This window comes from Heterocephalus glaber, unplaced genomic scaffold (assembly GCF_053883595.1).
Source record: "Heterocephalus glaber isolate CG9 unplaced genomic scaffold, H.glaber_assembly_v1.0 deba00000071, whole genome shotgun sequence".
Taxonomy (NCBI): Eukaryota; Metazoa; Chordata; class Mammalia; order Rodentia; family Bathyergidae; genus Heterocephalus; species Heterocephalus glaber.
The window spans coordinates 13694695-13719511 of NW_028258137.1; the positions used below are offsets into that span (position 1 = coordinate 13694695).

At 43.9% G+C, this 24817-nt stretch overlaps 2 protein-coding genes across 7 annotated transcripts in view; one reads left to right on the forward strand and one right to left on the reverse strand.

Annotated features, from left to right (window-relative positions):
* The first annotated feature begins 346 nt into the window (after positions 1–346).
* Marveld3 (MARVEL domain containing 3) lies at positions 347–19106 on the forward strand. 2 transcript variants are annotated; one of them, XM_013071506.3, is made up of 3 exons: positions 347–813; positions 3085–3218; positions 7978–13461. In XM_013071506.3, the coding sequence occupies exons 1-3, from the start codon at positions 434–436 to the stop codon at positions 8586–8588; spliced, it is 1125 nt and encodes a 374-aa protein (XP_012926960.1). In that variant the 5' UTR covers positions 347–433; the 3' UTR covers positions 8589–13461. The 2 variants fall into 2 exon arrangements, with proteins under 2 accessions (XP_012926960.1, XP_004842960.2); XM_004842903.4 differs by lacking the exon at positions 7978–13461 and adding an exon at positions 13471–19106 and having other exon boundaries at positions 352–813.
* The window catches only part of Phlpp2 (PH domain and leucine rich repeat protein phosphatase 2), a 77109-nt gene continuing 70741 nt past the window's right edge, over positions 18450–24817 (reverse strand). For all 5 annotated transcript variants that reach the window (XM_004842901.3, XM_021256735.2, XM_087210641.1 and 2 more), the window contains exon 19: positions 18450–23328. In XM_004842901.3, coding sequence (XP_004842958.2) covers positions 22174–23328 — 1155 coding nt within the window. In that variant the 3' untranslated portion in view covers positions 18450–22173. The remainder of the gene's footprint in view (positions 23329–24817) is intronic.

The following is a 24817-nucleotide window of genomic DNA, read 5'->3' on the forward strand; positions in this document are numbered from 1 at the left end:
GGTGGGTGAATGTGGGTGGGTGGGTGAATGTGAGTGAATGGATGAGCGAGAGGGTGGGTCTGCTCTGGGAAAGCAACCCCAACCTGCTGTGTAAGGTGACCTGCAGGAGGTGGCCAGGACTGGATTCCCTAGGCTGCCCACCTTGCAAAGGAATCCTTCATGGAGACAGAGCGCGGTAGGCTGTGGCTCTGTCCCAAGTTGGGGCAGCAGGTCCCCAGTGGCCCCTACAACACACACCTCACTCTTCAGGACCCCAGGCCGAGCCCCCACCAGCCACGAGCTCAGGCGCGCGCTCGGGTGGGCCCCAGGGCCAGTGCGCGTGCGCACAGGTGCACGGCCGGCCGCCCCGCCCTGGGCTTGGCCACCTGCCCGGGAAACCTGTGGTTGGTTGTTGCTCTCGGGTCGTTCCTGGGCGGGGACACAGAACCGGGCCATGGAAGAGACGTCGGGGGCTCGTGAGCCCCGGGCCCGGCCGAGAGAGCGAGACCCGGAGCGGCGCCCTCGCCCGGATCGAGAGCGCCACTCCGAGCGACCGCGGGACAGAGCCGGGGACCGGCGCAGGGAGAGGAACGGGGACCGGCGAGGGGACCGGGACAGGAGAAGGGACCGAGACCCCCTCCAGGACCGACGCCGGGACGCCGGCCATCGTGCAGGTGAACCAAGAGTCTGGGAAAAGTCCCGCGGAACCCAGAGGCTGGAGGAACCCCGGGGAACAACCTGGGACGCAGCCCCGCCCCCCTGGCCCGCGCCCTGGGAAACCCCGGAGCCGCCGCCCCCGAGGAAGGAGAGGTTCGCGCGCCACGGACCCGAAAGGTGAGAGGGTGAGGGGGTGAGGGGTGAGGGATGAGGGGGGCTCCGGGGTCTGAGAGCTCTGGGTGAAGAAGGTCCTGGCGCTGCCCTGGTCCCCTGCTACTTGTCCTAGGCAGCTGCTTTAAAGGAAGAAATGTCATTTCTCCTGTGTGCGCTCTCGAAGATGACCCAGGAGGGAAAGAAAACCTAATGGTTTCCCCAACTGTGGCCTGAACCCGATTAACAAAGCAAAAACCGCTCCTCTTGTAGTGGCAGGATCTGGGGACCTGATCATGAGGAAGCGGTCCAAAGGGAAAGAGAGTAGGTGAGGTGGGTGGAGCTAGCCTGAGGCTCCTCCCTGGCTCTCCCCCACGTGGTCACAGGCCTGTCCCTTAGGGCGGCAGACCCTTGTCCTGTGTTCCAGAATCAGCCCAGCGAAGCATTAATAGAGTAATGTGTTGTCCTTCCCGGGCCCATAAGCACTTCAAAAATAGCTGGGAGAAGCTACATTCTTACCTGATAAACAAACTAAGCCTACCAACACTTCTCCCACTGAAGACTGAGATCTGTCTCCCCTTTGTGGCTGAGGTCTTTCTAGGCAGCCTCTTTTAAATCCCACGATTGTTTGAGATCTCACCCTGATGAATAAACAAACTTCATGTCTCTGCCTTGAAAAGCACAGAATTCCCATAAACCCTGTGAGAAGAAAGCATCCAGATGTTCTGGACGGCTTTGTGAGCTAGGGGAGTGTAGGTGTAGAAGGGAGACAGGGTGGCCTGGACCCCACACCCCTCCTAGGGTGCTAACATTAGGTCCAGTTCCACAGATACTGCTGAATGTGCAGATTATGTGTCAGGCCCGGTGGACTGAATAGATGGGGTGTCACCCCTGCCCACCCCACCAAGGAGACAGGTCCTGGGGCCTTTTGCCTTTTGGCCTTCCTGTGGGACCTGGGAGGTTGAGCAGTCTTTCCCAGTTGTGACCACACACCGGGAAAGCTACTATCCTAAGTTTATGTTATATTATCTAAAACCAATGAGCAGGACAAAGGGTGTGCCAGATACGATACTGTGGCTAAAGCCACATCACACTGCAGCTACAACTCTTGATTGCAGGAAGTCAAGAGCTACATTTGTAGGTTTCCTTATAAACTAGAGACCCAGTTCCCCTACCCTACTCCATCCCACCCCACAGTAAGTGAAGGAAATACTTTTGTTTTTTGCTTCTTTTTCTCACAAGTTGAAGGTTTGAAACCAGAACGTAATTTATTTCTGTCTCTTCTCCACTTAAACATTTATTTAATGGTCAGGATGCAGAGATGGGGCTACAGAATGGGCCAGGCGCAGTACAGTATGAAGGGAGCCACTTCAGGAGGAACTTGGAAAGAACAGAGCTAGGCTCCTGACCAGGCTCAGGTGAGCTACTAGACCTCCAGCTGAGCTCTGGAGAAGGGGTAGGAAGAGAAGGCTGGAAGAGGCTGATGAAGGTGTTCCAGGCTGACCACTAGCTCTGCAGTGATCCAAAATCATGACAGAGCCCACCAAGTTTGGGTGAAGGGAAATTCACCATAGCTGGGTCTGTGATTTTGAGGTTGTGAGTGTAGAAAGATGTGAAAGGGCCCCCTCTGAGGAGTTGAGTGTTAAGACTTTCAAACCTAAGAGAGCATGATGACTACTACATTGTAGAAAGATCCCTGAAGCCTAGCAAGTGGAATGCAGCCTTCCATTGAATCTTGGACAAAGACCGCTATGTGCTAAATAAAGTGGGGAGAGAAGAAACTGAAAGTACCAAGGATAGTAGAGGAAGAGATGATCAGAAGATCTCAAAGGTTGTCTCTATTTCCACATGCCTGGAGAATTCCAAAGTAAGAAGGGACAAGTGAGAATGCCAACTCGGGTGGGAGTCAGGGTCTTCTGAATACAACAGGTTTTAAAGACTTGGTCCATGCTACACTGACAACTTAAGCTCCCGAAGAAGATAGCTCACAGCTGCCTGGATAGACAGCTACTTGGTTAGTCAGCCCAGCAAGCAGGCAAACAAAGTGGCATCAAAGGTGGTGGTGCTCGGGCACCTGGGATTACAGGATCTGTCATGGGTTACTTAGCAGAGTTGGACCACATGCTTAGATATCCTGTGGGTCCCTAAACCAGAGTTGTCTGGAGTCTAAAATCCTGTGTCAACATTTGTGTCTGTTCTGTGCATTCTGTAATGTTTTGGCCTATCACCGAGTCACACATTCTAATACTAAGCCACTGAATTGGAAACCTATTTCTAATGACCACATATGATTTCCAGTTATAGTGAACCCACTTCTGGGAGATATGTGCCCTCGAACCCCAGGCCTGGACCAGAGGAAGTGGAATATTACCAGTCAGAGGCCGAAGGACTTCTGGAATGCCACAAATGCAGATACTTGTGCACTGGGAGAGGTAAGCCTTGATTCAATCAGTGTGACCATTTGCCATGGTCAAAACCATGCGAGTGGTTCTAGAAAATGGGGGGATGGGAGGTTCTGAGTTGGTGAACCAAAATTAAGCAGACTTACTTTTTGGGGTTCCTAGCATTTTCATTTCATATTTACATGAGGTTCTTACCTTCCAAAAAAAAGGAAGGTCTACAAGGTGCTGCTAGATTTCCTGAGCTCTTTGGCCTGCAGCACCGTGCTTGCAGCTTTCAGACCCTGGTAGAACTGGGCTTTCAGTTGTTGGCAAGGGGGCTCCGCTGGCACAGCGGGCTGAGTTTGAAGAGAGGGAAAATCACCTAGTAGGAACCCAGTTTGCCGCACAAGCCACATGGACAGGAGCAGATGGTCTCCTTGGGGACCTGATGTCCAAACACTTGATCGGTGACTTTTAAACTTCATTGACTGAGATGGCCAGGAAGAAATAAATATATGTCACATTAAGGCCAAGTTCAGACACACACAGCAACAAAAATGTCATGAAACTATATTTACCCTAGTATGTACCAAGTACACCATTTCCTGTTTCATTAAAAACAAAAAGCAAAACAAAAAAACAAAACCAATTTATTGTGTACCCACAGCCTGAAAAACACTTAGACAATCTTATGTGTCAGCTCCAAATGTGGCTTCCCAGGGTTCTCATCTTAGCACAGGCCCTGGCCTTGCCAGCAATGAAGAAAATCTGGTTTGTCAGGGTGAGTCCTAATGGCGCATGAGATTTGTGAGAAATCTTCCTAGGCTGCACATGACTAAGGGAGAAAACACTCCAGCCTAAGGGGGGGAAATCATGCAACTCATAACTGAAAATGTACCTTAGGGTGATTACAAAGATTTACATGATTATAGGATTATAAGAAACTTAGATGAAAAGGCCCTAGGTAATCTAGGCACGAGGATCATTCCCCTAGTTTAAATGTGTTGGCCCAATCTCATTGCGTTAATTCTCTCAACAACTCCTGAGGCTCACAGAGGTACTGTGAATTATCCAAAGTCGAGCTGTTAAATTAAGTGAAAAGCTGGAATTGAAACACTGAGGTCTGAAATGGTTTCGTTGCTTGACCTTTCTTCTCCCAGATGATATAAATATCAGGAAAAAGCCAGCACTGGCTAACAGGCTACCTCCCTAGAGAGACTTTTTTTTTCCTTCTTTCTGTGATTGATTTACAAAGGGAAGAGGGCAGGGCTTGGGGCTTCTGATTGAGACATTGTAATCCAGCCTTGATTGCTTCTGGCTATTTGGCTTTGACCCTGAAGGTTGTGTTTCTAAATCCAGGTAGTGAAAGGATGGTTCAGCCCTCAGAAGCTAACAAATTTGACCTTATAAAGAACCACTGGATGTGCAGAGGCCAGTATGAACACAGTATAGCATTGCGTCAGGAGAAACAGCCACTGCACACCAAGACCTTGTCTCAAGCAGGAAATGCATGACTGGATAAAGGTCACCCAAAGCGTTTTAGACCCACCTTAGATTGAATCATTTGTTACTTCTTTCTTTGCCAAAGAAATCAATACACACACACACACACACACACACACAGAGCAAACTTGTAAAAGTAGGATGTGGCTGTGACCCTCTCTAGCTTCCTAGGAAGACCCTGAAGTCTGGGCTGTGATTCGCCCTTAGAAAGTTCAGGGGACCCAGGCATGGTGGCAGAATCCTGTAGTCCCGGCTCTTGGGAGGCTGAAGCAGGAGGATCACCATGAGCTCAAGGACAGCCTGGGCTACATAGTAAGACCCTGTCTCAGAAGAAAAAAAGTTAATTCAGGGAAACACCGAGGGGACCAGAAGAAAGAGAAGGGCCCCAGATTCACTTTTACAGGCAAGAATTCTCAGATGCTCAAATCTTGAGGGCCAGGGGCTAAAGATCAGCGTGAGAGCAAGTACAGATGTCACATGCACGTATCAGCCACCAGGGAATCCTGTGTACATTTAGGTTGTGGTCTCTTATTATTTGGAGGCGCAGGTGAGGAGTTACAAGTTCCCTAGTAAGAAGGTGCCTTTCCTGGTTCCCCTTTTAGCATTTGAAGCAGCTTCTTCCCCCCTTGCCTTAGATTTTAGTGCTCAAATCATGGCAGTTTGCATTCAGCTAGCCTTGACTGCCAAGCATCATTAAAAGTTAATTTTAAAGCCAGGTATGATGGCGCATGCCTGTAATCCCAGCACTCTGGGTGGCTGAGGCAGGAGGATCACAAATTCAGACCCAGACTGGCAACTTAACAAGACCTTGTCTTAAAATTTAAAAATTAAGAAAGAGCTAGGGATGTAGTTCAGTGTGGAGATCCTGAATTCAATCCTCCATGCTATAAAAAAAAAAAAAAAAAAGTTTAAATTTTTTCCCAAGAGAGTTGTACCTTCCTTAGCCAGCAGAGCTGGTGTCTCACTTCTCAGAAGCTTAAGATACAGGCTGTGAGGGTATTCCGAGTTCATGTTTCAGAGTGGCTGTGCCCTGACAAGGGAGGGGCCTCACCCTGCAGCCAGGAAGGCAGAGACAGTGACTCCCCACTGCCAGTGACATTTACAGGGTGGGAAGATGGCTGTGGTCTTTCCTAATTTATATTCTCAATCCTTCTCTAACACTCATGCCACACCCTAGTGCAGCACCTGCCTGGCTGAGAGTGTCAAGCTCTCAAACTGCAGCTGACTGCTAGTGTTAACCAAGCCAGAGGCAGAGAGTGAGTGATAAGAGCTGCTGAGCCTTAGGACAGAGAGGGGCTGACTCAGAAGCACATCCCTTCAAGGCCTGGGAAGGCTCATCTGGAAGCCTGTGGGTCCTCGTGTTAAGGACACCACTGGCCACCTCCATGGCCCTGCCAATTCTTCTACGGTTCTGCTAAACCTAAAAGAGGAAGAAATGGCTTGGCAGAGCTGTAGTCCTTAAGAAATTCTCTCTCTGGGAATGATGATGCATATCTATAATCCCAGCTATTTAGTCTGTGACAGGAGAAACCCAAGTTTGAGGCCAGCCTGGGCAACTTAGTGGAGACCCTGTTTTAAAATAAAATTTTTTTAAAGGCCTAAGGGTGTAACTCTTGCTAGGCTCAATGTCCCATACTGAAAACAAAAAAATCTGTCATATAGCAATACATTGGGAAAGCTTAAATATCCCTCACATTGGAATGGTTTTAATTCATTTGTGGCAATGTATACATCCTTTGAAGTTATGAAGCAGATACATATTTACTGAGATAGAAAAATATTCTCACTGTATTCTTAAGTGAAAAAAATAGCTTATGTAATAGTAGGTAGACTAAGGTCCTGTTCTTACCTAAAAGCAAGCAAACAATAAAAACTATGAATCTATTGTAGAAAAGTCCAGAAAAATAATGTACACAGTGATTACTTTTTATTGGATGTATTATAGACCACTTTCACATAGTACGTTTCTTTTTTCCTTTTTCCTTTTTTTTTTACAATAAGTGTAAATTGTATAACTAAAGCAAACAGTGACACTGTTTACATTAGGGGAGAGTGACAGTGTGTGAAGGTGGTATTTATGGGAGCATCATTTCAGTTGGCTAGTGTAGAGCCATATCACAGGACACACACCAGCAGGATGAGGGTAGAACATCTGCTTACCAGAAAGGTTGGGAAGGCTGACAGGTGGATCTGAGCCTGCTGGCCTGGCAGCAGCATTCCAGCAGATGCACTGTACAGCTCGGAAGCACCAACTTCCTATTATGCTGGACAAAAGAAGCCAGGCACAAAAAGAGACTGGGATTACAGGAGGAAACTCATTTCTAATGCAAGCTGATCAGAGGTTGCCAGGGGAAGGTGAGGGACTGACCACAAATGGTTACTAGGAAAATCCAAATGTTCTATATCTTTATTACAGTTACATGACATTTGCCAAAATTAATCAATCCTTACAATAAGTATGGGATATTTTGTTGTGTAGAAAGCTGACTTGAAGGAAAGCAGACAGCTTTCCAAGACAAGGAAGCCAAGGCCCCTGAAAGAATCCAGTTCTGGGAAAATATTCTAGCCCAGATAGCATCTTAAGGGAAACTAAAGAAAATAAAGTTAAACTTTGAGTTAAAGTGGACAACAGAGAAATAAATATGTTTCTTTATTGCAATAAGTGTTATGGGTTTAAAGAACTTAATCTTTCCTATTTCTAGTACTCAAACTACAGTCTTTTTTTCTTTTTCTTTTTTTTTTTTTTTTTGGTGCTGGAGACCAAACTAGGGTCTCATGCACGCTAAGCAGGCACTTGCATTGAACTACACCTCTGGCCACATAGTCAACATTTTAATGTATTACTTCCTTGCTTTAATTACTTCATGTTTCTTAAGTTCTATGATTTTCTTCAAACTTAAAGAAATCTCCTCTTATAAATTCAAAGAGCCATCAGAGATATAAAGAGATTGGTTTTTGGTCTTTTGAGCCTTGGGAGGGTGTGGATTGTTCCTGCCCTTCTGTGTAGGATCCCCTTCTTTCTGACTGGCCTGATTTCTCCCACCCTCTTTCTGACTGACCTCTCCTGGGGAAGGCTGATTTGCTCTTTCCTGAGTTACCCTTTTAAATCCAAAGTATTTCTGACACCATTTCTGGAGACCACAGTTCCCTGTTACCACCTGATGCTAATTACGTAGCTTTTTCTGCCCAAGTGGGCAGAATAAAGAGCCAGTTGTTTGCCTGCATGGGGAAGATTAACCTCAAGGTGGATGAGTCTGCAAGTGCAAAACAGCACCTTGTGAAGTGGTAACTCACCCTCTCTTTGCAGCCTGCTGCCAGATGCTGGAGGTTCTGCTAAACTTGCTGATCCTGGCCTGCAGCTCTGTGTCTTACGGTTCCACAGGGGGCTACACAGGCATCACCAGCCTGGGGGGCATTTACTACTACCAGTATGGAGGGGCCTACAGTGGCTTCAATGGCGCTGACGGGGAGAAGGCCAAGCAGCTGGATGTCCAGTTCTACCAGCTCAAGCTGCCCATGGTCACTGCGGCAATGGCCTACAGTGGAGCCCTCATGGCCTTCTCCTGCCTCCTTATTTTCATGGGTGTCCTGCGGGTCCCTTGGCATTGTCCACCATGGCTGCTGATTGAGGGCTTATTGGATGTGGTCATTGCCGGAGCCTACATCCCAGCCATGTACTTCTTCTTCCACCATCTTTCCACTGCCTATGCCTCCTCTGTGTGTCAAGAGAGGGAGGCACTGTACCAGAGCAAAGGGTACAGTGGCTTCAGCTGTGGTTTCCATGGCGGCGATATAGGAGCTGGAGTCTTTGCATCCCTGGGCATTGGGGTCTTTGCCCTGGGAGCCATCCTGGCCATCAGGGCTTACCGAAAAGTCAGGAAGCTAAAAGAGAAGCCTGCAGAAATGCTTAAGTTTTAGGCTTTTAAAAACGGTCTGCCAAAAATAAGTGCTGAACGTCACTCTGAACCAGTCTTTCACAAAGAGTCCTTTGTTGTAGGGCTTGCCAACACTTCAGAAGTAATCAGCCAACTTCAGTATGGCAGGCTTAGCTCCCAGTTGCATGGAGCAGTGTTCTCTGATGCAACCAGCTTTGATTTATGTTTGTGAGGGATGAACCCAAATTTCATCAAACCCAAAAACCTGGAGGCCAAGACCCACAGGGAAAAGGCATGTGGTCCAGCAAAGTGCACTTCTTGATTAAATAAAGGGAGGTGATCAAGGGAATTGGAAGAAGCTGGTTTTCAGAGTCCATGAAAAGCCACACAGACATGAGATAACTTTCAGCCCAGACTATCCTAAACCCAGCTATCCTCAGCAGATTCGCCCAGGAGTCCTTCTACATTGAGCTCTCCAGTCCTGCTTCTTTCCTCTGGGATAGGTATACCTGGGACATTTACAGTGGAGGTAAACGTGGGCTGAGCAAGGAGGAATGAGATAAACTCACTGAGTTGAAAAGAAGCCATTCTGCAATCCCCTCACAATGGCCCTGGGAGCTCAGTAAGTGTTTTGTACCTCTTATAAATGTCCCATTGTATGAAGAAGGAAAACCCTCTTCTGGAATTCAGGATCCATTCAGAAGAAAAGAATGTAAAAATCTTTCTGACAGAAGAATGTCACTTTTGCTGGACAACTTTACAGGTTCTTACTACACATCAAATTATGACTATACAACATTATACTATATTCTTGATATGAGTATATTCTTTGTTTTATGTAAATCCAAAGAAAAGTTTTAATTTGGAGGTAGTGGTTCTCTTTATAGTACTTTGATAATATATCATTGCCTTAGTACAATTTAGTTCATTTAGAAGATGAGTTTAGATTTTGAAAAGGATATGTGTGTGTGTGTGTGTATATATATATCATATATATGTATATATATACATATATATGTGTACATATATATATGTATGTATATATATATCATATATATATATATATCATATATATATATATGATTAGAAAAGTTCTTGAACAATGTATAACAAAATATTGACAGTTTTGCTCCTGGGGAGAAGGGAACTTTTTTTTCACATTATACATGGCTTGACTTCACATGTATTTTTATTTTAGAAAAATAATAATTTGATTTGCTCTCCTCAGTTTTTTTCAGGTCCACAATTATAGGGTAAAGACAGATATAGATGTGTAACTGAGCAGAGTATTTAAGTGGTCAGCCATAGAAAACAGCCTCACCCAGAAAGGTACTATTTACAGCAAAGATCTCATGTGTGTTTCTGAGTCTCCTCTTCCACAGAGACCTCCGCTGTCTTTCCAGAAATATGTCCTGGAGATAAACTACAGCTCGCTCTGGCAGTCACCTTGTCCCCTGATATGTGTGTGCATTCTGCACTAACAGAACACTAGGGGATACTTGTGTCTGTGTGACATCAGTAGCTAAGCCAGTGGGGCCTGCAGTACCTGGGTCACATTCTTTCGACAGACCCCATACCACTGGTCCTGGCAGAAGCCCATTGTCTCCCTCGGTTGTTGCAGTCACCGGGGTGACTGACAAGATCTAAATTTATTCCATCAGCCCAGCAGATGTCTGGTGCATGGATCATGACTACACTGTTTTGGCAAAATTTGTCACAGAAGGAAAAGGGCCAGGTTTCCTGTATCTTGTAGGAGACAGTCAGGGACCCCATGGGGACAAAGGGCAGGTACACTCATAGACCTGACTTGGGGCCTGCTACCCATTAAAAGTATGGCATCTACTCTTCCCTTTACCCCCCACCCCAGACTGTTTTATCAGCATCAAAAATCAGATGCATCATTAAGGCCAGGATGCCCTTGCCATATCATCTCCAAGAATAAACTAGATGAGAAAACAAAACTGTTGGGGATCATCGAAGAGGGACAGAGGACAAACTGTCAGGCCCTTAACCTGTTACTCATTAAAAGCTTGATTTGTGGGCTAGGGATTTAGCTTATTGATGCCATGCCTGCCTCACAAGCAGGGGTTCCTGAGTTCAATCCCTGGTACCAGAAAAAAATAAAAAGCTTGATTTGTATTTTCTCCTGAGGTAGTCAGAAATTTAAAAGCTGCTTTTGCTAAAAACAGTGATTCCTCATTTGGGCTTATGGATGCCCAGTGGGTAGCTAAAAGCAGGACAGAACTTGACATCTATGCTTTCATTTTGTATCTGTCTTATACTCTTTGGGTCAGATCTCTGCTCAGCTCTGCGTAAGGCATGTCACATCATTCAGGGAGCAAGTCTGTCTAAAAACTGGCAATCCAAGGCTGATTACCCCTACATTTCCATAACCTGTCTCAACCCCCTTCAAGATAAGATATTTACAGGGACATTCAACTGCCAGTGGGCGTCAAGAAGTCTCCAGTCATTGCCCTAAACCTGCAATTACCTTGGACTCCAACAGAGCCCCTGGAAAAGACTTCTCCAAGCAGAAACAGTCACCTCTCAGAGGCCAGCTTGCCTCCTCCTGGTAAAGACGTCTTCAGAACCACATTGCAAAACCAGAGCTGAGATAATGATCAACCCAACCCTGAGCCACATCAGCAACAGCTTAAAAACTGGCCTCCTGCTTTGTTAATGGGCCCATCTGATCCTCTCCTTCAAAGCTGTGCCCCCTTCAACTCCTCAGGCTGAGGTTACTTCCCCATCTTCTCTTGCTCTCTAATTCTGCCTCATAAATCACTCTGCACCTCTCAGTGGCCTGTCCTGAATGCTTTTCTGTGATGAGATGTCAAGGTCCTTCCCGGGGTAAGTCAAAGTCCTCCTTAGAGAGGGACCTGCTCGGAATCTGGTGACAGGAGCACAATGCTCCTGTGTCGGTGAGACATGTGCATGCAGAAAGAAAACTAGGGCAGGGAAAGGTGTTGGGTGCAGGGGACAGCCACCCCTGGGAGTCAGAATCACAGCTGGGTGGATTCCTTGCTCTGCTAGAGGGAGAGAGTGACCAGTACTGCCAGGGCCTGGGTGAGGAGTGGGCAGCTGGCATCTGATGTGACTTTGAATTTCAAACAAGAGCAGTGCAGCTTCTCAGCTCTCAGAGCCCTTGACTGCAGTGTTTTTGACCCTCCAGGAATTCATGTGGGCCCGCAGGAGATAAGATCAGCGAACCCCAGTGTGGCTGCCTAAGAACTTTAGAGATATTGGTCCTTTCACTGCCCAGATTATAAACATAGTCATACCCCCTAGCATGATAGATGGTTGTCCCAATTGCTTAGAAAAAATGCTTTTCATAAATTTGTCCTATTTCTTTTTAAATCTCACTAATCCCCTTGCATTTTAGAAACATCCTGAGTAGCATCATCCTCCATTTGTATAACCATTTATGATTTTCACAGTATTTCATATACAGTTGTCCCATTGTATCTAGAGGAGGTTGGTTCCAAGATCCCCTTAGATATTAAAATCCAAGGGACTCATGTCCCTTCTATAAAGGGCAGAGTATTTGCATATAACCCATGCACATTTTCTCATATTTTAAATAATCTGTATATTACTTATAATCCCTACTACAATGTAAACACTGTGTAAATTGCCATTGTGTTGTATTGTTTAGGAAAGAATGAAAAGAGTGTGCATGTTCAGTACAATCAGTTTCTTTTTCCAAGTGTTTTCAATCCTCGTTGAACCTGTAGGTGTGGAAGCTGCAGACACAGAAGTGGTGGATATAGAAGCTGACTGCACTTGCTTCCATTTTGAGCCCTGTGTGATAAGCGTGGCATCCTTATCTTCATCTGTTAAAGTGTCTGAGCCTTAGAAAGACCGAATGATGAATGACATGACGAATGACGCGGGCAAGATCACAAGGCAGTAAACAGCAGGGACCTGAACCTAGTGTTCCTACTCTGTGTTTATTTGCAGTTCCCTTTGTCCTTATCTCTGCACCTCCAAAGGATGGAGGAGGAGACCTTCCCCAACAAATATGCCTAAGAAGGGGTCCCAGGCCTCTGTTGGTACCAAATGCAAGCTGACCCAGACAAAAATATATTCCATCTCTGGTTACTTGTTGGCATCCATGTCCTTGAGACATCTGTAGTTTCCTCAAACTTGTAAGAAACTCCTCTCAGGTGAACAGCCAGATCCTGGCTGAACAGACTGGTCCATCCATGTTATGGAGTTGGAGGCCTTGTTGCAAAGAATGTGGCCACTCTAGGAACTGACCTGGAAATATCTCTGGGGCATATTAAATGAAAAGAGCAAGATGTGGAACAGTGTATGTGGCATGCTTACTTTTGTGGAAAAAAGCAGAAAGAAAGATGCAATGCAGATTTGAATGTACTTCTATCTATAAAAACAATGGAAGACTAGAAGCCAGGCATGGTGGAGCACTCCTGTAATCCTAGCAGTAGGGAGGCTGAGGCAGGAAGATTGCTATGAGTTTAAGGCCAGCCTGAATTACAAAGCAAGAGCTTGTCTCAAAAAAGCCAACCAAACAATCAATAGTTCATTCCTTCGTATTGCTGAGTAGAACTTGCCATTGAACCTTCCACTCACTGAAGGACACTTGGGTCATCCCAAGATTTGGCCATTACAAATAAAGCTACCACAAACATTCATGTATATGTTTTTGTGCAAATATAAGTTTTCATTTCTTTAGGATAAAGTGCCCAGGGTTACATGGTAAGCATATGTTTCATTTTTGAAGAAATTGCCCCAAATGGCATTTTAATCTTTCAAACATATTAAAAACAAAGCAACCACAAAAAACAAATCAAGAATATTAATGTTGAACCTGACCTTATTCCTAAGATGAGGTCAGCAGAATCCCTCGGGTCTGGCCTGGGCAAGTGATGTCAGTGTTAAACCCTGAATCTCTCTTCCCCTAGGTGTGGTACAGATAGTGGAGGTGATTTTGAACGGGATGGTTCTCATGTGCATCGTGGCATCCTACTTTGTCCTTGCTGGATTCAGTGCCAGCTTTGTCAGTGGCAGCGGCTTTGGAAATAACTATTACTCACCATTTGAGGGCAGCGAGCTGGAGGAAGTTCGGCAGCTGGACCAGCAGTACACAGTCCTCCGGTCACCCCTGATATACAGTGGTGTGGCCGTTTCCCTGGGGCTAGGTGTCCTCACCATGGGCGTTCTAATCCAAGGAGCCAAGAGTCTAACAAAACTGCCTGGGAAGTGGCTCCCCTTGGAGGCCATGTTCTGTCTCCTCTCAGCAGTGGGCTACTGCATAGGCATTGGCGTTTATCTCCATGTGGCTTTGCAGATCAATTCCACGGACACTTGCAAAAAAAGAGAGAGGCTGTACGCCCGCAGAGGTCTCACCTGGATGAACTGCCAGCTGGCAGGCACTGATGGAGCAGCAGCCACCTTCGCCTGTCTTCTGGTCATTATGTACGGTATCAGCGTGGTCCTGGCCCTGCGGAGCTACAGAAAACAGAAGCTCTACAAAAACAGCCAAGAACAGCACAGAAATTATAGTGATGCACCAGAATACGTGTGGTCTGGGACACTGTAAGGAGACCTCTGGACCCCAAATGTCAACCCTCTCCCCACTGTTTCTCTCAGAAGGGCAGGTCCTTTAAAACCAGTTAGACAGCTATGGTTTTCACAGACTTGATTTTGTAGGTACTGCCTTTAGTACCAGTGCAAAGTTAAGTAATTGTCTCATTTTTGTGTTGTAAAAGAGATCCATGATTGCTGACCGACTCGATGACAGCTTGATAAAAGTATCCCCTTTCATGCAGAGAGCAACATCAGAAGAGAGGGTACCCTTACTGTAGGGCTCCCTCACCTTAAAGAAATAGCTCACTAGCCAGGGTAATTCTGTAAGTAGATTTCTTTGTTTTTTTCCCTTTTTTCAGTTTTGAGAATCGAACTCAGGACCTTGCACTTGCCAAGCAGGTACAGTACCACTGAGCTACATCCTTGGCCCTAGCTAGGGTAATTCTGAAAGAGGGCAGCAGTTCCAAAGTTCCAGTGGAAATCCTACCTGTCCTGACTGAAGTCATCAGAAGAAACATGCCAACTCCCCCTCTCCCCTGTGTGGTCCCAAAGAAGGATTTTAAAGCAGTTATTCTTACTCCCTCCAAGAGGGAAGCACTCTGCTATTAGAGGGGCTGCCAACAGTGCACCCCAAGTACTTAAGAGTCCTGACCTAGGGAAAGAGATGCTTTCAGCAGGCACAATCCTTCTTGGGACTCCTCCTGCAGGGCCCAGGGCTAACGTCTCCTGCCAGCTATTATTCCGTTAGTATTTTTCTGGCAAATCATTCCATCGGCATTCACTTTTTAAAAATGTTTTGTAAGTTTTTTTATACACGAGGTTTCCAAATACTGACAAAATATGTAAAATTAAATGTGTCATTCAAATGATTTTAAAGATAAGGCAGTTGATTTTATTAGACTCCAGAGGCTTACTGGAGGCCTTTCTCTCTCTACATTCCCTCTCAGGGCCCCACAGAGCAGGACTTCAGGGTAGAGAGTGACTTCAGTTCTCTAGCATTGAACCTTAGAACTAAAGTTTTCAGTCATTTAAATCTTATTATTTAATCTATTTTACTCTTAATTTATACCTGTTCTTGTTCTTGACAACTAGTCTCAGCTCACGTCAGATCCAACTAAAGACTTTCACATTACGGAGGTCTTTTTCTAAGTGTCCTTTTGCTTTTCAGTAGCTAATCCTCATGGAACCTGTCCAAGACAAAGGGTCAAAAGTAAACCTCATAAAAAAAATAATTAAAAATAAAGCTTGGAGGAAGACAAGCACCTGGGAATCTGTACTGCATATCTGAAATAAAGTTGGCTGCACCACAGAAAGGTATATGGCACTGTCACTCTTCACCTCGACCGGTGGCTACAGCCCCAGTTTCACTGAGTAGTAGAGAAGCTCAACAGTGCAAAACTCAAATACTCACTCTGCAGAGACTAAGATCCCTCTGTTCTCACCTAGGCTCTACTCCCTGAACATGTTCCTCCTAGAGCTTTGCCCACATTGGGTTCTGTGCTGGATACTTCAATGATTGGAGCCCGTCAGTGGCTAATGGCATCCCCACATCAGTGGTTTCATAGTGTTCTAAATGATTTAGCAAACCTGATCTTATTCACTATCATTTGCCAGGTAGGCAGGCCAAGACTTATTCACATGTTACAGACGAGCAGACAAGGTCAAGAATGGTTAAGTGGTTTGATAGTTAAAATTTCATGGAGTGCTCACCATGTGCCAAGTACATTACTGTGCTAAAGAAGCATTCTGTCTGCATCATCTCATATAAGCTTGCAGCTGACAACGGATAGTATTATTTGCACTTAAATGAAAAACACTGGAGGCTAGGGGATGTAGCTCAGTGGCATAGTGCTTAGATACCATGTGTGAGGCTCTGAGTTTGACCGTCAGCACAACAAAAGAGGGGGGTGAGTGTTGTGGCACATAGCTGTAATCCCAGAATTTTGAGAGGCTGAGGCAGGAGGATCATGAGTTCTAGATCAGCCTGGACTACATAGACATTCTGTCTCAAAAAACACAACAACAAAAGAACAAGCTTAGAGGGAATGTAACTTGTCTAAAGCTTTTAAGTGGCAGAGATAAAATTCAGACCCAGTGAATCACACACTGGAATGTTTAATATATGACCAACTCATTCCCATAGCCTTTAGTGTGTCAGGGAATACTTCATGAAGTGGAGAACGTGCTCACAGAATTTTGTTGCTAGCACCATGGACTAGGAAGATGTGTATCCAATGGAACTGAGGTATTAAGGGAGATAGTGGTATGGTCCCCTCATACTGAAGGTGCACAGTAAAGTTGTTGAGTGTAGTGGGCCACGCTTGTGATCCTAGCACTCAGGAGGCAGGAGGAGCCACAAGTTTGAGGCTAGCCTGGGCACCGTACTGTAGTGAGTTAAAAGCCAACCTAGACTACATAGAGACACCCTGCATCAAAACAAAAACCCATTGCTGAACCAAGATGGTTTTTTTGTTGTTGTTTGCTGGCTTAATAGCTTTGAGCTCTTTTTTATTAAATTCCTACTGGGGAGTTGGTATGTGTATATAACACGTTTTTTTCCTCTTCCCCTCTCCATCTCTTGGTCCCCTTCCCTTTTGCAAAAGATCTCTCCCTTTTTCCTATTATCTATCTTCTGTTTTTGCTTTTTATTTATGTTTTGGGTTTCTTGTCTAAGAGAAACCATGCAATATTTAAGCTTGTGTGTTCGTTTTTATTTCACTTACTATTACGGTCTCTAGGTGCCTACAAATGACTCATTTATCCTTTATGGCAGAGTAGTACTCAACTGTGTGCAAATACATTTTATTTATCCATTTATCTGTTGATGAACATATTTGTTTTTTGAGACAAAGTCTCACTATGTAGCCCAGGCTGGCCTTGAACTCACAATTCTCCTACCTCAGCCTCCTGAGTGCTGAGATTACAAGTATGCACCATTCCTGGCTCTCAATGAAGTTTTAAAAATGTTCATTCTGCTAGATGAAGAGGAAATCTGCAAAATGGCTTTAACTTGGCCTTCATTTGGAGAGGTAGCTAATCTGCTTGAGTCCAGAGATGATGGGACACACCCAGTGGGGGCAAAGAGAGAGCACTAATTTTGAGTGCTGGGGATTGGACTCGGGGCCTTCACACTGAGCTACCTCCCAGCCCTTTTGGGTTGTTTGTTTTTTGAGACAGTGTCTCGATAAATTGGCCATGCTGGGCTCAAACTTGCCATCCTCCTCCCTCAGCCTCACAGAGTGCTGAGATCACAGGCGTTGCAACACCACACCTGGTCCAGAAGAAGTAATTTCAAAGTGTAACTGGATTACAATTATCTTGTAAGCCCATATCCACCACTACATCTGAAACCCTGACACTAAGCCACTGCATTATGAAAAATATGGTGGCCAGTTTCTCTCTTCAGCCCATGTCATCATCAGCTATGCAATTTAAGAGAATCTGTACATTAGTTTACAATTGAGTTTCTTCTGGTCAGCTGATAACCTTCTATAAACAAGGTCTGTTTCCTGCCTTAGGTATTTCTTTAAATATATAAATCAAGTCAGAATGTTTCCTAAATTAAAAATCTTTATCACTCTTTCAGCAAAAAAGGTGCTATGGTTCAGTGTGGTCTGAGTTTTCCCCACAAAGATCCACTGACAGGAGACTTGGTCCACAGCGTGGTGCTCCTAGGTGACAGCAGAACCCTTGGGAGGCCACTGTAAGGTCCTTACGCTGAGGTGTGTCCTCAGCAGGTCGTTCTTGAGAAGGCATCGATGTAAAGCTTGAGTCTGGTCCCACCCAACTTTCCCTCCTTCTCCTGGTTTGAGATGCAACCACCTATTCCCAAACATGCTCCTGGCATTGCCACCTACCATGTGACCTGGCCAAGAACTGCTCTTGAACTTCTACAACTGTAAGCTGAATAAACCATTTCCTCCTAAGTATCCTGTGTTGGATGTTGTTAAAGTGACACAAAGGTCATACAAAAGATGACCAAAAGTATTTATTTTTGCCGTAACTCACAGCTTCCAAGAGTATCATGGAATGTGATTTCATGTGTTTGTTCTTGTTTATCTTCCCATGAAGCAAGAAAAAGCAGAAAAATCCCGAAAGGATTTTGATTAAGAACCTATTTCTAACACTAGTCGTGATGGGACAGACCTATAACCCCAGCACTTGGGAGGTTGAGGCAGGAGGATCGCTGTAAGTTCAAGGCCAGCATGGGCTACATAGTGAGACCCTCACTCCAAAAACAAAATAAATAAATTAATAAATGATAAAACTAATTCTATACACAAGTTAGGAGAGAAAATTATAGCTTCATGATAAAATATTTATAAAATAAGCATTCCATTTTAAAACAAAAGCATGAAAAAGATATTCCAGCTTATTTTATTTATTATTGTTATTATTTTTTACAAACAATAGATTTGCTGCAACATGCTCTGGCTCATATTATTGAATTAAAAAATTTAACACATTTCAAAAAATATCAAAAATACACTATAATGAGTCTTAGGACTACAATACGACAATGATTGCACAAAACCTTAAGATATGAGCTCACTGTCTGGATGATATCCATTGATAACAGTGAGAGAAAACCCTATAGCATCTGGGAGAGGTACATGAGATTTAGAATACAAGGAGTTTATGCTGATTGATCACCAAATGAGGGAACAGAGCAGGGTTGACTGTAGCTGCATTTCTCAATCTAGAAAGTGCTTACCCAACCACAAGGCAAAGTCACTAACTGGAGAGAAAGATTAAGATTAACTTGCCTCCATGATTGGGGAGCCTGGAAGGCTCCACCCAGAGGGAAGTAAAAAGTGACACGAGACAGTTCTATGGTGATGCTGCAGACATCACCAAATGGCTTGGAGACTGATTCTTTAGAAATTGGTACATTTATTGATAACAGCCAAGTGCTCTCTTATGGAGGTCTCTTCATTAATAATTATTGAATAAATAGAGGTGAGCCTGTGGCTTCCAAGTACCTGCTTTTGCTGAAGGTCTACACAGAAAAGAGCATCATCTGATAGTCAGTAGATCAGCCGAACCTAACTGGCTCCATCTCCTGGAAAATAGCACTCAATGCAAGCAATTGTAATAGCACCCAGTGATTACCAAGCTGCTCTTCTGTACGCCAGGAAAATGAGTTCACCAACTTATTGCACAAGTACAATCTACAGTAGTATAATAAAGCCCTTGCTGTGTCAGGAGTGGTAATTCAATGACCTGACTATAGTAGTACTGTAGCTTTATGTCATACTACCAAATTTTCAGATATACCGCCACATGTGTTTTCCTTCCCCTGGGGGACTCCTGAAATACACCAAGTATTCCTTCAGAGGTACATGCAGAGGCCAGGAATTCCATGCTACAGATAACCTGTACTCTGCCCACCTGGGGAACACAGCCTCTGGGTAAAGTACTGGGAAGATTACACTCACCTGGAGACAGATTACTGGCTTTCATTGGCAGCCCACCCAGATAACAAATCTATAAATTACCTTGCTGGTCAAAATAGGTATGCGGTGAGCCGGGGATTTAGCTCAGTGGTTCCGGCACCTGCCTCGAAAGCAGGAGGACCCAAGTTCAATCCCCAGTACCAAAAAAAAAAAAAAAGTATGTGGTCTATTTTGGTAATGGGCTATGGCCTTTATACCCTGTTTTAATACAGAGCAACTATAGAAAGACATGAATGAAAGGAAATTGCAAAACATAGTAAGTTCTGGTATAGCCTACATTAAAGGTTTTCAATACAACTGAATGGTTCCCAAAAATAACACTACCACATAAAAATACATTTGAAATTTCAGAGTTCTGCTGACCAAAAAGTACTTTTTTTTTTTTTTGGTGGTACTTGGGGATTTAGCCAGGGACTTCACATTGAATCCCCAGCCCTTTTATTTCTTGAGATAAGGTCACATCAAGTTGCCCTGGCTGGGCTTGAACTTTTGATCCTCCTGCTTCAGCCTCCCATGCAGCTGGGATTACATGTGTGCCACTATGCCCAGTGACTACATTTACTTTTGGTAAGGTCACTGCAGAACTGAGTTTTGAGGTGGTTCCAATAAGTAGGGTGGGAAACAAATAGAAGGCAAGAAAAGAGTTCACAGATAAAGTACTTTTTTATGGTATACTATTAAAGTGGTATTTTCCCAAAATAACTTTGATTTTTAGACATCACTATTCTATAACCCAAAGGTTTGACTGTCTTGAGTAGGAAGATGTCTTACATCACCCATTATGTACAATCTTAGGTTTTTCCTTCATTTTTTTTCATTTTCCCATATAAAAATAAAGTGGCAACACACTATTGTTTCCATCTTTCTTTCTAACAGCACCTAAACTTCGTATGAGCCACCATGTTCCCCACTTCAAATCAAAAACCTGAGTTCTAAAGTTTTTCAGTAGCTGACCAATATTTTGACAGAGGGAAGTCAAGTGTTCTTGATGATTTAGGGGTTCATGTTCTTGAGGGGAATCATTAGGCAGCCACTGGAGTGGTACAAAATCCCCAAGAGTGTACCCCATTGACACATGCACATGGGTATGGGGCCTCTGAGAAAATGGAGAGACATAACTATCTGTGGACAGGTCATCTGATTTTTGACTATTGCTTTGAACAAAAACTTCCCCAAAACCACAAGTGAATATTTACTTTTAATCTTATATTTAACATTTTGTTTCTGATGAAACAAAAATAGTTCCACTGTATTTTCTTTTTAATTGAGAAATATTCTAAAATTTCAAAGCACATTCCCATTCAAAGTACATTCCTACAAAGCAATATAAAATTTTGTAGGAATTAATTTTTCAAAGTAAATCTTTTAATGGAAAAAATGACAGAAATATGGAGAGAACTGTATTTTTGCTAGGGTTACATGGAATGTGAAAAAAATAATTGTAAGTTTTTTGTAAGCTTAGGAATTTCTCAAGGAAGTCTTTCTTATATTAGTATTGAGCCCATACTCTGAAACCACATATGGTGGTGAGTAAGTTCAGAAGGGTGAACTGTCAAACATGAGAGTGAGCGCCCAGTGGGCCATCTCTCTGTTCTAGAAAAAGGAACAATTTTAACCTGTGAGCTCCACCTACCTGTTCTCATTCAGCCTCTGTCTGTTTCAGAGTTATCTGCTATAACTCAGTTACTTGGACACCAGCAGTGTTGGTCTTGGCCCTACCAGAAAGAGGCCAATCCAAGTGCCCACTTTGTGATCTGCTGGAATTACAAATCCTAGCAGGTGTCGTATTTGTCAAGGAGTGATTCTCTTTTTCTGACATGGGGGAAGCAGTTTCAATCATTACTCCTTCCCCATCCTCATCCCTAAAAGAAGATCCTACTACCCCAAGATTCTCGGGAGCTCTCACAGTCTGACATCCAATAGTTCAATCAATTTCCAGGGCCCTTCCAAGTACCCTCAGAGAAGGCTCCAACACCCAATTTATCTTTTTGGCTATGGACAAAAGTGCTGGGCTGCCTCTAAGAAGATTGGCTCGAGTGCAGATTCAAAAATAAAAAGTTCACAGTCAATGAAAAGTGCTCTCATTACATTACATACATAAATTATGTTTGATTGGTTCTACATCTCCAATAAACATCATTTTGATAGGCTGAATTCTCGTAGAGAAGAATGAAAAGCCATGTGACTAGTCACATCACACCCCATTAGTTAGTTTAAGAGATAAGGTGATTTCTCTGTCACAGAGATCCATCAGCAGCAATTAGTAAAAGGAATCAACCTTCAATTACTTCCTCCACAGAAAAGGTCCCTTTCCTGCCCAGGCAGGCAAATTCTCAAAATGATCCTAGGAGAGAAAGGGTTAATGGCAGGTGGTAGGACTGATACAGAACAGCATCTGCTTTCTTCCCAATAACTGGGAATTCTGATGCAGGTTAAATATGAAACTTAACACTGATGTGGTACTGGCTCATCCAGAGCCAGGCCCTGATAGCTGTCATCTTTTTTGGCTCCAAGTTCTACTCCACATATCTATGGTTAGAAACACAGAGGCAAAGTGCCTCTGGAAGGTCCATTCCCCAACCCCACACACCCTCCCTCACACTGCCCACTACAGGGGCCAAATCACAGCGCTGTGTCAAACTCCTCTGGGAGCTCGGTCCGATCCTCTTCATGGGGCTCAGGGTGGGGCCTGCTTTCCTGATGCTGCTTCATTTGCTCCTTCACTTCTTCCTCCAGGTCACGAGGTACAACAAACTGATCCTCTGGTTCCAGCTGAGTGGGGGCAGCAAAGTAGCCAGTTTTCCTCTTGGGTGCTTCTGTGGCCACTTCTATGAGGTTCAGACTGTCTTCTAGGGGCACAATAGAGCCATTGGAGAGTTTCTTTCCATACAGACAGGAAGTGGAAGGAGATTTCTGTAACTCCATCTTGTCCTTGTTTAGTGGCAGAAGTATGCCACTATTCACACTGTTCTGTCTTCGGATCCCAAAACAGAACCCTCTAGGGTGTTCCTCAGGACATGGGGTGGAAGAATTCTCTTTAAGAGTAGGAGAGTACTCAAGATCTCTTCCTCGGCAGCAATGGATATCTACTTCTACTTCCACCTTACTGCCATTGGTTATGACCCCTTCAACAGGCTGGTCATCATCACTGTCCAGGCCATTGTCAGACTGATTACTGGAGAAGGTTGCACAAGAGGGCTGGCGCTGAAAAACCCCAGACGTGGGTGTTGGGTGGAGGCTGCAGCGCCTCTCTGGCCTTGGGAGCAAGCCAGCCTCCAGGCCTCCAGTGTTGTGTTCATCAGAAGCAGTAGAGCCCACCTCACTGCTCACCTCAGAGGTGGACATCTCACTGCTGAACTCTGAGGCAATACCGCTACTAGAAGAAGGAGTGGTAGGCTTGGGGCCATCCTTGATGGTGGTGGTTGAAGGAAATCCCACAGGACCTGGGAGGGTGAGCCCGTTCATTTCACAAGTGCAGCCTTCCTCACCAATGTTTAAATAAACCACCATTGCCCCCACATTGTCCTGACAACCATAGCTCTGTGCTAATGTGCACAGTTTCTTGGCAGCTGCCAATGGGTCTTGCACATGACGTACTGCATTGACAGCTTCTGTATATGACAAGTGTTCCCACAATGCTTTGTTTCCCAGAATCAGCAACTCATCTTGAATGGTAAGTGAAGTGGACGATATGTGGGGTTTGGGGAGGATCCAAGGGTAGAGGTATGTACAGCCCAGCATCCTCGTACAGCAAGTTACCCCATTTACTTTGTTGTCCTAGAGATGAACAAAATACAAATGTTGAGAAAGAAGCAACAATGACATGCAACTTTATATCTTTCATAATGTTTAGGGATCCTCAATAAAGTAGATTTTATATATGATTTGTCCTAGGATCAGTATAATTATAAGCACACTTGCAAATATAAATGTAGAATGATTCTCTCTCTTTTTTTTAAGATTCTAAAAAGACAAAACACCACATGGCTATTACAACAAATAGTTGAGAGGTCTGAAGGTAAATCAAATTAAAATGAAATAATTGGGGGCTGGGGATTTAGCTCAATGGTTCCACCACCTGCCTTGCAAGCACAAGGTGCTGAGTTCAATCCCCAGTACCAAAAAAAAAAAAGTAATTAAAAGGCACCACTATCTCAAAAGACATTTGTTCTAACACAGACAGGCCTCAGTATGTCCTTAAATAGAGAAACATGGGTTAGAAAAGCAATAACCAGAACTATTATCAATTTTCCATCCCTAGTACTTTCAGGCCAAAACTAAGATGAATCACTAAAAGCAATTTCTCATCTAAAGGCACAGTTGAGACTGAAAAGATTTCCAATCAATAAGAGAATATCAGTGGCTAAGTCATTAAATAATCACTAAGGCTATTCTGCCTTAAAAAGGGGAGCATGAAGTCTATTTACTTACTCTGTAGGGATGGTAAGAATGAATAGTAACTCAAATTAGAACTCCTATAATTCTAAACTTAGAGGAAATGAAATCACCCTGGTTGCAGGTTGGGAATGTCCATATGCCAAAGACTTTTGTTACTGATTTTTTAAAAAAACCTAAAAACACTAGAGTCATCAATGAATTAATTTCATAATTGCAGTCACTCTCTTAGTGAAAACCCTGGCTTCTCACTTACTATAATTTGTCACAAACACTAAACTTAATTTTCTTCATCTTAAAATTGAAATTCCTAAATATGAGATAAGAAATAAATGGAAAGAAAGCCTTTGCAAATAGGGAGGGGTGGAGGGGTTGAAGAGAGGGCAGGGGAAGGGGGAAAAAATAAGAAAAAATAAGATACATCATGTAAAGGTACAAGTTCCCAATGATGAATGTAAATGTATTGTATACCTAAAATGTACCAATAAAAGAATTTAAGACCAAAAAAATGGAAATTCCTTTCACGGGGGTTATTGATAAGATTAAATAAAATTATAAAGGCATAATGTTTGGTAAATAATGCAAACAAAATGTAGCTAAAATAACAAAAAATTTTCCTACTTGTCTAGGATGCCTTAAGAAAAATGTAAACAACATCATTTAAATTCTACAAAAACAGACTCGTCAAATAAAAGTTGTCTTTTTGCTCTTATTTGTTTTGACTCAAAGGCTTTCTTAAGATTAATGCCTCATAATTCTGGAATATAATGATACTTGCTGGTTTTGTACTTCCTTGGGTGGCATCTAGGATGGATAGTCCTTATGCAGAATTCTGACAAAACAGGGAGCCCAGAAAGAGACCCACACAAAT